General features: G+C 37.2%; 1 protein-coding gene across 4 annotated transcripts in view; it reads right to left on the bottom strand.

The window, feature by feature from the left end:
- Positions 1 to 13,600, bottom strand: part of Irak3 (interleukin 1 receptor associated kinase 3) — a 62,350-nt gene that overhangs the window by 35,279 nt on the left and 13,471 nt on the right. For 3 of the 4 annotated variants that reach the window (XR_007108440.1, XR_007108439.1, XM_047550727.1), the window contains exons 2-4: positions 6,047 to 6,229; positions 1,402 to 1,463; positions 733 to 787 (exon numbers count right to left, since the gene is read on the bottom strand). Coding sequence is in view for 2 of the 4 variants with exons in the window: in XM_047550727.1 (XP_047406683.1) it covers positions 733 to 787; positions 1,402 to 1,463; positions 6,047 to 6,229 (300 nt within the window). In the remaining 2 variants the exon portion in view is untranslated. The remainder of the gene's footprint in view (positions 1 to 732; positions 788 to 1,401; positions 1,464 to 6,046; positions 6,230 to 13,600) is intronic. The other variant, XM_047550728.1, reaches the window with a different exon arrangement.

The following is a 13,600-nucleotide window of genomic DNA, read 5'->3' as shown; positions in this document are numbered from 1 at the left end:
ACCCAAAGGAAAGATAGGAAGAAAACACTTAAAAGTAATTTAAAAAAAAAAAACAAAAACTTGGCTAAATCCTTCAGAGCCAAATCTTGGCTATATTTCCACAGTTACTACAAAATATTCTCTAAAGATACTTAAAGTTGATGTAGATCTTATTGTTAAAGAACCAAAATCTTATTTAACTTTTGTAATTCTCTTTTGAACCAGAAAAGCATCAGATCTAGGCAAGGCAGGCTTAAATAGTCTTCCCAAGTGGGACTAAATTATTCTCCTACTAATAAAATAGGAGAGTTAATATGGAAAATAACTGAATTTTCATACTGACCTTCAACATTGCTTTATAAACACCTCCAAAGATCTTTGCAATTGCTATGAAAATTTCTAAAGCAGTACAAAACTCATTTTTAAAATGTTTTTAAATGTTTTATTATGGCACATAAAAATGGAAATTTTTATTAACAAAGAAAAGTTCCTCTGTATATGAAGAGACCACAATTGTGTTTTTCATTAGCCAATGGATTCTTAAAATAAATGTCACTTATTAGAATTATAAATGTCAATCAAAATGAAGCTATTTTGATAACTATGAAAGTTTTATACTGAATCTGAATATAAGGTCTTTATTGGGTATCTCCCCTTCTAAACTCATTTATGTAAAAGGATGATTTTTATAAAGGAAAGTTGTTTATTTGTGTGTGTGGGGTTGTTTCTTTGTTTGTTTGTTTGTTTGTTTACCTTTTTCATTATGTTCAGGAATACAAACATCATCCGCTGTGACATTGACTGTTCCCTAAAAGAAAGAATGCATACTAGAGTAATTCCATTTCATAAGTCTAGGGAGAACAGAGCTTCAGCAGAAATCCAAAGCTCCCAGGGAACCTATACAGTTCAATAGAGTGAAATATAATTTTTTAAAAACTAATAAGAGTAAAATTATTTTACTTTATTCAATGATGTTCATTGCCATATATACTTAAAGTCTCCATATCAGCTATAGAAACTCAAGAATCTACCATAGTCAGTTATAGTCAATTTAAAGTGACTTCTAATGCTAGAGTACTGCTCATTTACACTAATAAAAACTCACAGCAACATACAAAACACCAACTAGAAAAGGAAAATTAAAAGTTAAGTCGAATGCAGAACTCATGGTACCAACAGCAGTTCTAAATCTCAGCTCTGACAGACCACAGATAGGCAAAAGCTCTTATTCTGCAAATATTTACAAATCTCTAATTTCCTGAATCTTCAACTAAATAAGTGATAATGAGAAAACTCAGGCATTTCTGTTTTTTAAAAAGTGCCTGCATAGCCAGCATTTTTCTGTCGGAGAATTTCATTTCTTATGCTCAACTATATATGCAATGGAGTTCAAAGGTCATTTTCTAAGCACACATGATCTACCTTGGATATGTTTGGAAATCCATGCTCCTGATGACTCTGCTCGAAAGGATTCAAGCCTGCCCCTGAAAGAGAAATAAAGGGAGTTAGATACAAAAAGTTTTACATCCCTATTGTGATTTTTTTCCCTTTCTGAGACTGAAAATAAATATTTTGCTAGTAATGTACATTTTTAAAGTTCAATTTCATTCAAATGGAAGGTTATAAATTTACAAATGTGAAATAGCTTTCTAATGAAAAAATATTATACAAGCTAACTTTCTTCACTTGAGACATGAATGGTTACTTTAAATTATTGTTAAACATCGTTAAAAATATTAAAGTACAAAGTAGAAAATTAAAGGGAAAAATGTAACATCATAACCAGCTTTTTGCACATAAAGTTTAAATTTTTGTAGTTATAAGATCGCATCTTCCTGGGTTAGTTTATCTTTTATATTATTTTGTGCCAAAAAGGATTAGAGTTGGTGGTCACGGTGGCAGTGTGTGTGTGTGTGTGTGTGTGTGTGTGTGTGTGTGTGTCAAATACCAATACTCACTACTCCTTCCCAAATACAGAATGTAATTTTGGTCTCATAGTTCGGTCTAAACTGAGATAATCTTTGTAGCTTCCTACAAAAGGTTAAAATACTGCTGAATTTTCCTATCATTTCTAATATTTTGATTCAGGCTTTGGACAATTTTTATTTTACCTTCTAGTTTTGCTTAGATTGTGTTCCAGTGTTTCTTAAATTATTTTGCTTATAAAACCAGCACCAAAACATAGTTAATTAATAACACACATCCTTGAACTACACTGAAAATCAACTAGACCTAATTGACATCTATAGAACATTGTATCCAAAATTAAAATACACAAATACTCCTCCAGTGCACATTGAACGTTCTCTAGAACAAACCAGAAGTGATCCTTGAAACATTTGGAAGTTATGAAATCATATGAAATACATTTTCTGACCACAAGGGAATTAAAGTAGAAGCAACAGAAGAAAAATTTGGAAAATTCACAAATACATGGAAATTGAACAATAAACTCATAAATAACCAATGAATCTAAGAAGAAATCACAAGTAAATTAGAAAATACTTTGATATGAATGAAAATTAAAACACAACATGCCAAAAACTTATGGAATGCTGAACAAGCAGTGCCTAGAGGAAAATTTATAACTGCAAACGCCTACCTTAAAAAAGAAGAAATACCTCAAATCAATGGCCTAAATTTCACTGTAAAGGAACTAGAAAAGGTAAAGAAAACTAAAACAGAAGCAAGCAGAAGGAAAGAAATAATTAAGATCAGAGTCAAAGTAAATAAGAGGAAAAATACAGAAAAATCAATGAAATCAATATTGGTTCTTTGAAAAGATCTGCAAAATTGACCATTCTTTAACTAGACTGACCAGGAAAAAAGAGAGAAGGCTCAAATTGCTAAAATCAAGAACAACAGAGGAGGGGCTGGGGATATAGCTCAGTTGGTAGAGTGCTTGCCTCACAAACACAAGGCCCTGGGTTCAAGGCCCAGTTAACTCCCCAAAAAACAGAACAACAGAGGAGATATCACTTCTGACATTACTGAAATAACAAGAATTATAAGGAATACTATGAACAAATACTTATTCCAAAAAATCAGATAATTTACATGAACAGATTCCTAGAAAGACATGAACTATTGAAACTAACTCAAGAAGGAATAAACATTTTGGCTCTTTAACAGATAAAGAGATCGACCTAGTATTTTAAAAGTCCCACAAAGAAAACCCTAGGCTCAGTTGACTTCACTGGATAATTCTACCATACAGTTTGAGTTTCACACAAATTCTTCAAAAATGGAAGAGGACAGACCAACTCCCAACTCAATCATGAAGCCAGTATTATTCTGATACCAATGTCAGGTGAAGACACAGGAAAAGTGGATCTAATATCCCTTATGGATATAGATGCAAAAGTCCTCAACAAAATATTATCAAACCAAATCCAGAAACACATAAGTAATACATATTGTAACAGAGTGGGATTTATCCCAGGAGTCTAAAATTTGCTTATTATCTGAAAATTAATCGATGTAATACACCACATTAACAGAATAAAGGACAAAATCCAAATGTTCATCCTCAGTGGACTGTGAAAAAGCATTTCATAAAATCCAATACTCTCGTGATTTTTTAAAACTCCCTAGAAATAGAATGGAATTTCCTCAATTTGATACAGGACAACTATGAAAAACCCACAGTTAACATTATACTCAATGGTAACAGACTGAATATTTTCCCCTTAAGATTCAGATCAAGACAGGGATATTTGGTCCTGCCACTTCTATTCAATATTACACTGAAATTCTAGCCAGGTCAACTGGACCAAAAAAAGAAAAAGGAAGGAAGGAAGGAAGGACAAATGTCCTCACATAGAACAGCATTTGAAGAGTGGAGGCTGTAAGGGCACTAAAAGTCATTGCGCCCCCCCTTTTTTAATGAAAAGACCAGTAATACTTAATTGCATAAAATGGAAGGTTCGAAATGACTCTATGAAGCCAGTAAAAAGCTGTGGATTTCATGTCAAAACTGGAAAACAACTGCCAATCATTGAAATACAAATGCAAAATAAGTAGTGTATGTATGGACAAAAATATAATAACAGTAAGTAAAGATTCTAATTCCTTGAAAATGTTGGTTATGTCCTGAAATCAAAGGAAGTGTCTTATGGCAGCAACCTGAACTGCAAGAACAGTTCCTGGGAGGAAACTGGAGACATTTCTCAGTAAGACTCAGAAGACATTCCAGACATATAAAGTGATCCTAGAGCGTGGAAGACAAAAAGGTCAAACATTCCTTTAAAACAAAATGAAATCAAAAAATCTCACCAAATGGAACACACAATAAGGAAAAGTAGGCAAAAACTGATTATCTGGAAAACTGATAAATCTGTCTATCTGGCAGCATAGAAAGACTAAATCTTTTCATGTATTTTCCATCAGGAACTCCAATCTCTAATCGGGGAGTAGCTGCCACAGGACACACCTTTTCAGCACACAGGCTCCCAATGAATATCATCACATTTCACTTAGCAGTCTACCCAATTAACCTTCTCCAGAATATGATTCAATTCAAAGCATCAATTCAATAAATTACAATTAAATAATGCTATTTTGTTCGGTAAAAGACTCAGAGTGAGGCACTATCCTTTTTCTTTATCTCAAATTATCTATTTGCTTGTACTAGAGCAGCAAATAATTGTCTGTACTAATCTGTTAATCTCACAGTTAAAAAATGAAATCTATTTTGCATGTGTAATAAACTAGGAATCACCCAAGAATACGGAATGTTTATCTCCTGATAGTCCAAATCATTCTCTGCTGCATAAAAAAACAACACAGAGAATGAAAATATACCCTGAAATCTATTCCAGAACACAGAAGTATAAAACAAACCCAGGTGTCCTGTTAAATTGGGCGAGGTTGATCCTGTGAACAGCAAACCATATGGTGGTTTGTGTGGTTGGAAAAGGCTGAGATAATGAAAGGCATTGTATTTACAGTTTCCAGGGACTTATTGCATTCCACTTGCTCAGCTTCAAGTGAAGCATTATGCTCTACTAAACCACGTAAAGAAATAGTATACAAAAGGTAAAAAGGATTAGCCAAGTTAAGTAATATCATGGCTGAAGCTTATTAGGAACTAATATCCCACTGATGAATATCTACTAAATAAAAGTCATTCTGAAGCAATAACTTTCTGGTACAGATCTCTCAGAATTTCTTCTTTGTGTGTAAATCTTCTTTGTATAAGAACAGAGAGGCTCATACATATGAAGGATGTGACCAAAGAACATGTGTACAAATATATAAAACTGAAATGAGTCAAAGAATAAAGATATTGATTCAAAGGCTTTGGACCCAAGAGTCCTGAATCTATAATGCAAAGGCCCAAGCTCAGTCAAGATCATTATTAGCAAAATGAACATATTCAAGTGGAAGAAACAGAACAGATGATGTTAAGAGACTACTGACAAAGAATACAAGAAGAAAACATCATGGGCATTATTTTTTGGGTTTCTTTGACTGTAAGACATAACAAACAAGACACACAGAGCAGAATTATGGAATGAATGACAGACAAGTGAGGCAGAGTTAAAAGCTATGGCATAATAAAAAGAACAGTGAAGATAAAAGACAAATTCCAAATTTATTCTGCAGGTATTATTTGCACTAAAATATGGGGGAGAGAGAGCCACTTACATTTATAACTTCTAATCATATAATAAAACAAATGACAGCATTATCCATACTTAAACACTGTGATTCTGATTATGCTTTACTTAAACACTATGATTCTGATTATGCTTACGATTCAAGGAGTCTTTGAATTTTGGAGAGAAATCTGATTCTATTAGCTGCTAGAAATGAAACATTTTCAAACCTGCAGTTTGTACATAAAGGTTTTAAAAAACAACTCTAAAACTGTAAGAAGTAATGTGTTGTATACGCTAGGCAATAAAAGAAGTGTCACACACAAATAGAAAGCTGCAAGTTCCCCTGAAGATAAAAGTGACAGGCAAGGAATCACTGACACATCCAGTAAGACAAGGTGATCACACGGACAAAACTGAAATTCCTGTAGCATAGATCGAGAGCCACATTATAAGAATGTGTTTACCGTGGTTTGTAATTAAATGTATGGCACGATGATGCCCCATCTCCTGGAGAATCTGTAAAAGGTCACCGATAGTCTTGTTCTTCTGTGCCCAGGACCACAGCAATTCTCTTGTTCCACTTTTACCTTGGTCTACATATTTTTCAATATGACGAACATCCAGCCAACTGTTTGAAAGTCGCTCTGCTGTGGAAGTTGCAAAAGAAAGAACCAAAGAATAGTTTACTTTTATTGGAATATTTGTGGATTTTACTTTTCAATGAATAATTTGAATTAATTATTATTTTGAACTCTTTAGCAGGTACTCCTCACCCACCTCCCACTAATATTCACAGCAGTAACCATGGTACAATGATCAGAATCAGTAATAACTAAACTGCAGACCTTATTTGCTTATACTCCTTGTTCCACTAATGTGCTTTTTTGTTTTCCAATCCTTTCCATTTTCCCACACTGCATTTGATAACTTATTCTCCTGAGTCTCCTCCAGGGTATAGTGATTCCTCACTCTTTCCTCATCTTTCAGGATAGTCAAATGACATTGTGCTCTGCTTAGTGTGCAAAATCCAGGGGGTTGTGATATGATGACTTATCACCATTTATGTGTATTTTCATTGTTGGTTAAGGTGGTGTCTGCAAGGTTTCTCCACTACCAAACCATCTTTCTCTTTATAATTAATAGCTCTGTTGGGGAAGATACTTTGAAATTATGGAAATACCCTGCTTCTCTGCAGAACTGGCCTACTAATATTTGCACCCACCAATGCTTTTGTTTATCACAAATATTACTGTACTAGTTGCTTCCTGGTGATTTTTCTACTTCGTCTTTTTTCCTTCTACATTCATGAACTGTAACTTTTCTGTAATAGTGTCCCTTCATTCTCATTAATTTATTCAACTTTTATGCAGATTAGTATGGACTTATGGATACTTATTCTATTCTAATTGTTAAAATCCAATGCTGGAGGAGGTTTCAAGATGGTGGACTAGAGGGTGGCTGCATTTCATGTTGCTCCAGGACTCAGGATTCAAAAGAGAGACTTGGGACCAACTCAAAGCCGCCGGGTGAGTCTCTCCCGTTGGGGAGGCGTCCCGGATGGGGCGGTAGCCCCGGAACACAGGGAACTTTGTGAAGTAGAGTTGCCTGATGAGACACCCCTCCCCCCACTGGAGCAGTGAACACAGACAACTGGGAGCATCGTAGAGGAGGCCGCTCAGCACAGTGCTTGGTTTCAGAGCAACCCATGGGCTTCGGCGGCTGCCCACAGGAGGGGCTGCATAGGCAGGCGATTAGGTGCAGAGCAGGGTCCCAGGACCTAGGTGGCTTCTCGGTGGAAGAGCTGCAGAGACAAGCTGAGGGGCGGAGCGAAGGTTTGAGGACTGCAGGCAGCTTCTCCGAGGAGAGGCAGCCTAAGGAGACTCGTCTGAGAAGGGTGAGGCTCCCAGGCCCAGGAGGTAGGTCTGGGCCCCTGGGAACATTGCAGAGGAAGACTGCCCAGCCCAGGTGGCAAGACACCCTTCCCCACACACTGGAGCAGTGAACTCGGACAACTGGGAGCTTTGTATAGGAGGCCGCTCAGCACAACGCTTGGTTTCGGAGCAACCCGCTGGGGCTCTGGCGGCTGCCCAGAGGAAGAGCTGGGCGGCGAGCTGTTTGGACTCAGAGCAACCTCCTGAACAACGGGGGGGGCTGCCCTGAGGAGGAGGAGGTGCGCAGTGAGTTGCTTGGTCCCCAAGCATCCACACAGAACACCGGGTGGCTTCCTGGAGGAAGAGGCGTGCGGCGGGTCGCTGGGGCTCGGAGCATCTGTACGAGGCTCCAGGTGGCTGCTCAGAGGAGGGGTCGCATAGCCAGGCGATTAGGTACAAAGCACGGTCCGGGGACCTAGGCGGCTTCTCGGTGGAAGAGCTGCACAGAGACAAGCTGAGGGGCAGAGCGAAGGTTCCAGGACTGCGGGCAGCTTCTCTGAGGAGGGGCAGCCTAAGGAGACTCCTCTGCGAAGGGCAAGGCTCCCAGGCCCAGGAGGTAGGTCCGGGCCCCTGGGAACGTTGCCTGGGAAGGCTGCCCTGCCCAGGTGGTAGTTGTGGCTTGAGGGGAACCTCCAGGAGGGGAACTGACCAGTGAGACCTTCCCACCGGGTGAGTCTTCCCCGCCGGGTGAGGTTTTCCCCACAAGGATGGTAAAACCAGAGACACAGGCACAAAGAGGCCTTGCCTCAGCCCACAGCCTAGTTCCCCTTTGGATGACCATTGGTCAACAAGTGGAGGCACCTCTGCCCACTAGCAGGGAATATACCCCACCTGAAGGCCACCACCCGTAGAGAGGCAGCTTCCTTGGGGAGCACCGCATTATCAACTTCCTCCAAGACTTCAGACTACTGAAGGCTAAGAGGGGATATACTAGAAATCTGCAGGGACATTATAAATCAATAGAGGAAATCTGCAACATCTCAGCAGTCCACAGATACCTAAACAATATGAGAAAACAAGGGAAGAAAATGCCTCAAACAAATCTAGATGTTACATCAATAAAATCCAATGACAGCATGGCAGAAAAAGGTCAGAAAGGGAGTTCAGAATGTACATAATTAACATGATAAGGGAAGCAAACGAGGAAATGAAAGAGCACATGCAGGCATTGAATGATCGCACCAATCGACAGTTAAAAGAGCAAATACAGGAAGCAAAAGATCATTTCAATAAAGAGTTAGAGATATTGAAAAAAAAAAACAAACAGAAATCCTTGAAATGAAGGAAACAATAAGCCAAATTAAGAACTCCATAGAAAGCACAACCAATAGGATAGAACACCTGGAAGACAGAACCTCAGATATTGAAGACAAAATATTTAACCTTGAAATCAAAGTTGACCAAACAGAGAAGATGGTAAGAAATCATGAACAGAATCGCCAAGAACTATGGGATATCATGAAAAGGCCAAATTTAAGAATTATTGGGATTGAAGAAGGCTTAGAGAAACAAACCAAAGGAATGAACAATCTATTCAATGAAATAATTTCAGAAAATTTCCCATATCTGAAGAATGAAATGGAAAATCAAGTTCAAGAGGCTAATAGGACTCCAAATACACAAAATTACAACAGACCCACACCAAGGCACATTATAACGAAAATACCTAACATACAAAATAAAGACAGAATTTTAAAGGCTGTGAGAGAAAAGAACCAAATTACATTCAGGGGAAACCAATACGGATATCAGCAGATTTATCAGTTCAGACCTTAAAAGTTAGAAGGGCCTGGAACAACATTTTTCAAGCCCTGAAAGAAAATGGATGCCAACCAAGAATCTTATACCCAGCAAAACTTACCTTCAGATTTGACGATGAAATAAAATCCTTTCATGATAAACAAAAGCTAAAAGAATTTACAAAAAGAAAGCCAGCATTACAGAACATTCTCAGCAAAATATTCCATGAGGAAGACATGAAAAACAAAGAAGCAAATCAGCAAAGGGAGGAACTATCCTAAAGGAACTCTCAAATAAAGAGGAACCAAGTCGTGTCAAAAATAAATAAATAAATAAATAAATAAAATGAGTCAAATGACCAGGAATACAAATCATATCTCAATAATAACCCTTAATATTAATGGCCTGAATTCATCAATGAAAAGTCATAGACTGGTAGATTGGATCAAAAAGAAAGATCCAACAATATGTTGCCTACAAGAGACTCATCTCATAGAAAGAGATACCCATAGACTGAAGGTGAAAGGATGGGAAAAAACATACCATGCACACGGACTCAGCAAAAAAGCTGGGGTACCCATCCTCATTTCAGATAATGTGGACTTCAAGCCAAAGTTAGTCAGAAGGGATAAAGAAGGACATTTCATACTGCTTAAGGGAACCATAAATCAGCAATCATAAACATCTATGCCCCAAACAGTGGCTCATCCATGTATGTCAAACAAATCCTTCTCAATTTCAGAAACCAAATAGACGATAACACAATAATACTAGGTGATTTTAACACGCCTCTCTCACAACTGGACAGATCTTCCAAACAAAAATTGAACAAAGAAACCATAGATCTCAATAACACAATCAATAATTTAGACTTAATGGACATTTATAGAATATACCATCCAACCAAGAGTGAATACACTTTCTTCTCAGCAGCACATGGATCCTTCTCTAAAATAGACCATATATTATGCCACAAAGCTAATGTTAGCAAATACAAGAAGATAGAGATACTACCTTGTATTCTATCAGATCATAATGGATTGAAATTAGAAATAAATGAAAGAGTAAAAAACAGAAACTACTCCAACACCTGGAGATTAAACAATATGCTATTATATGATGAATGGATAACAGAAGATATTAGGAAGGAAATTAAAAAATTCTTAGAGGTGAATGAGAACAAAGAAACATCATATCAAAATCTCTGGGACACTATGAAAGCAGTACTTAGAGGAAAATTTATTTCATGGAGCACATTCAATAAAAGAAGTAAAACTCAAAAAATAAATGACCTAACGCTACAGCTCAAAACCCTAGAAAAAGAAGAACAGACCAACACCAAAAGTAGTAGAAGACAGGATATAGTTAAACTCAGAGCTGGAATCAACGAAATTGAAACAAAAGAAGCAATACAAAAAATTGACAAAATAAATAGTTGGTTCTTTGAAAAAATAAACAAAATTGATAAACCCTTGGCCACACTAACAAAGAGAAGACGAGAGAAAACCCAAATTACCAAAATTTGGAATGAACAAGGAAATATCACAACAGACACGACTGAAATACAAAACATAATTAGAAGCTATTTTGAAAATCTATACTCCAACAAAATAGAAAATTTCGAAGACATCAACAGGTTTCTAGAGACATATGAATTGCCTAAACTGAACGAGGAGGACATACACAATTTAAATAGACCAATTTCAAGAGATGAAATAGAAGAAGTCATCAAAAGCCTCCAACAAAGAAAAGTCCAGGACCTGATGGGTTCTCAGCCGAGTTCTACAAAACCTTTAAAGAAGAGCTCATTCCAATATTCTCAAAGTACTCCATGAAATAGAAGAGGAGGGAACTCTCCGAAACTCATTCTATGAAGCCAATATCACCCTGATACCTAAACCAGACAGAGACACATCGAAAAAAGAAAATTTTAGACCAATATCCTTAATGAACATCGACGCAAAAATTCTCATAAAATGTTAGCAAATCGCATTCAAAAACATATTAAAAAGATAGTGCACCATGATCAAGTGGGTTTCATCCCAGGGATGCAAGGTTGGTTCAACATCAGGAAATCAATAAATGTCATTCACCATATCAACAGACTTAAAGTCAAGAATCACATGATTATTTCAATAGATGCAGAAAAAGCATTTGATAAAATACAGCACCCCTTCATGCTCAAACACTAGAAAAAATAGGGATAGTGGGAACATTCCTTAACATTGTAAAGGCCATCTACGCTAAGCCCACGGCTAATATCATTCTAAATGGTGAAAAACTGAAAGCATTCCCCCTACAATCTGGAACAAGGCAGGGATGCCCTCTTTCACCAGTTCTATTCAATATTGTCCTTGAAACTCTAGCCAGAGCAATTAGACAGACCAAAGAAATTAAAGGGATATGAATAGGAAAAGAAGAACTCAAACTCTCCCTATTTGCTGATGATACGATTATATACTTAGAGGAACCAGGAAATTCCACCAGAAAACTTTTAGAACTCATAAGTGAATTCAGAAAAGTAGCAGGATATAAGATCAATGCTCATAAATCTAATGCATTTTTATACATAAGTGATGAATCTTCAGAAAGAGAAGTTAGGAAAACTACCCCATTCACAATAGCTTCAAAAAAAATAAAATACTTGAGAATCAATCTAACCAAAGAGTTGAAAGACCTCTACAATGAGAACTACAGAACACTAAAGAAAGAAATTAAAGAAAACCTTAGAAGATGGAAAGATCTCCCATGTTCTTGGATAGGAAGAATTAATATTGTCAAAATGGCCATACTACCAAAAGTGCTATACAGATTCAATGCAATTCCAATTAAAATCCCAATGACGTACCTTACAGAAATAGAGCAAGCAATTATGAAATTCATCTGGAAAAATAAGAAACCCAGAATAGCTAAAGCAATCCTTCGCAGGAAAAAATGAAGCTGGGGGTATTGCAATACCAGAATTTCAACTCTACTACAAAGCAATAGTAACAAAAACGGCATGGTATTGGTACCAAAATAGAAAGGTAGATCAATGGTACAGAATAGAGGACATGGACACAAACCCAAATAAATACAATTTTCTCATACTAGACAAAGGGGCCAAAAATATGCAATGGAGAAAAGATAGCCTCTTCAACAAATGGTGCTGGGAAAACTGGAAACCCATATCTCTCACCGTGCACGAAACTAAACTCAAAATGGATTAAGGACCTCGGAATCAGACCAGAGACCCTGCAGATTATAGAAGAAAAAGTAGGTCCAGATCTTCAACATGTCGGCTTAGGACCAGACTTCCTCAACAGGACTCCCATAGCACAAGAAATAAAAGCAAGAATCAATAACTGGGATAGATTCAAACTAAAAAGCTTTCTCTCAGCAAAGGAAACTATCAGCAATGCAAAGAAAGAGCCTACAGAGTGGGAGAAAATCTTTGCCAATCATACTTCAGATAGAGCACTAATCTTCAGAATCTATAAAGAACTCAAAAAACTCAACACTCAACACCAAGAATACAAATAACCCAATCGACAAATGGGCTAAGGAAATGAACAGACACTTCACAGAAGAAGATCTACAAGCAATCAACAGACATATGGAAAAATGTTCAACATCTCTAGTAATAAGAGAAATGCAAATCAAAACCACCCTAAGATTCCATCTCACCCCAATTAGAATGGTGATTATCAAGAATACAAGCAACAACAGGTGTTGGCGAGGATGTGGGGAAAAAGGTACACTCATACATTGCTGGTGGGGCTGCATATTAGTGCAGCCACTCTGGAAAGCAGTGTGGAGATTCCTTAGAAAACTTGGAATGGAACTACCATTTGACCCAGCTATCCCACTCCTTGGCCTATACCCAAAGGACTTAAAATCAGCATACTACAGAGATACAGCCACATTAATGTTCATTGCTGCTCAATTCACTATAGCCAGCATGTGGAACCAACCTAGATGTCCTTCAATTGATGAATGGATAAAGAAACTGTGGTATATATATATATATATATATATACATATATATATATATATATATATATATATACACACACACACACACACAATGGAATATTACTCAGCCATAAAGAATGATAAAATTATGGCATTTGCAGGCAAATGGATGAAATTGGAGAATATCATGCTAAGTGAGATAAGCCAATCTCAAATAACCAAAGGAAGAATGATCTTGCTCATAAGTGGATGATGACACATAATGGGGGTGGGAGGGGTTAGTTTTAGGGTTAGAGTTAGGGTTAGGGAGGGGGGCAAGAATGGAGGAAGGAAGGACTGTATAGAGGGAAAAGAGGGGTAGGAGGGGTGGGGGGAAGGGAAAAAATAACAGAA

Source organism: Sciurus carolinensis, chromosome 4 (assembly GCF_902686445.1).
Source record: "Sciurus carolinensis chromosome 4, mSciCar1.2, whole genome shotgun sequence".
Classification (NCBI taxonomy): domain Eukaryota; kingdom Metazoa; phylum Chordata; class Mammalia; order Rodentia; family Sciuridae; genus Sciurus; species Sciurus carolinensis.
This window is presented reverse-complemented; position numbering and strand designations above follow the sequence as displayed.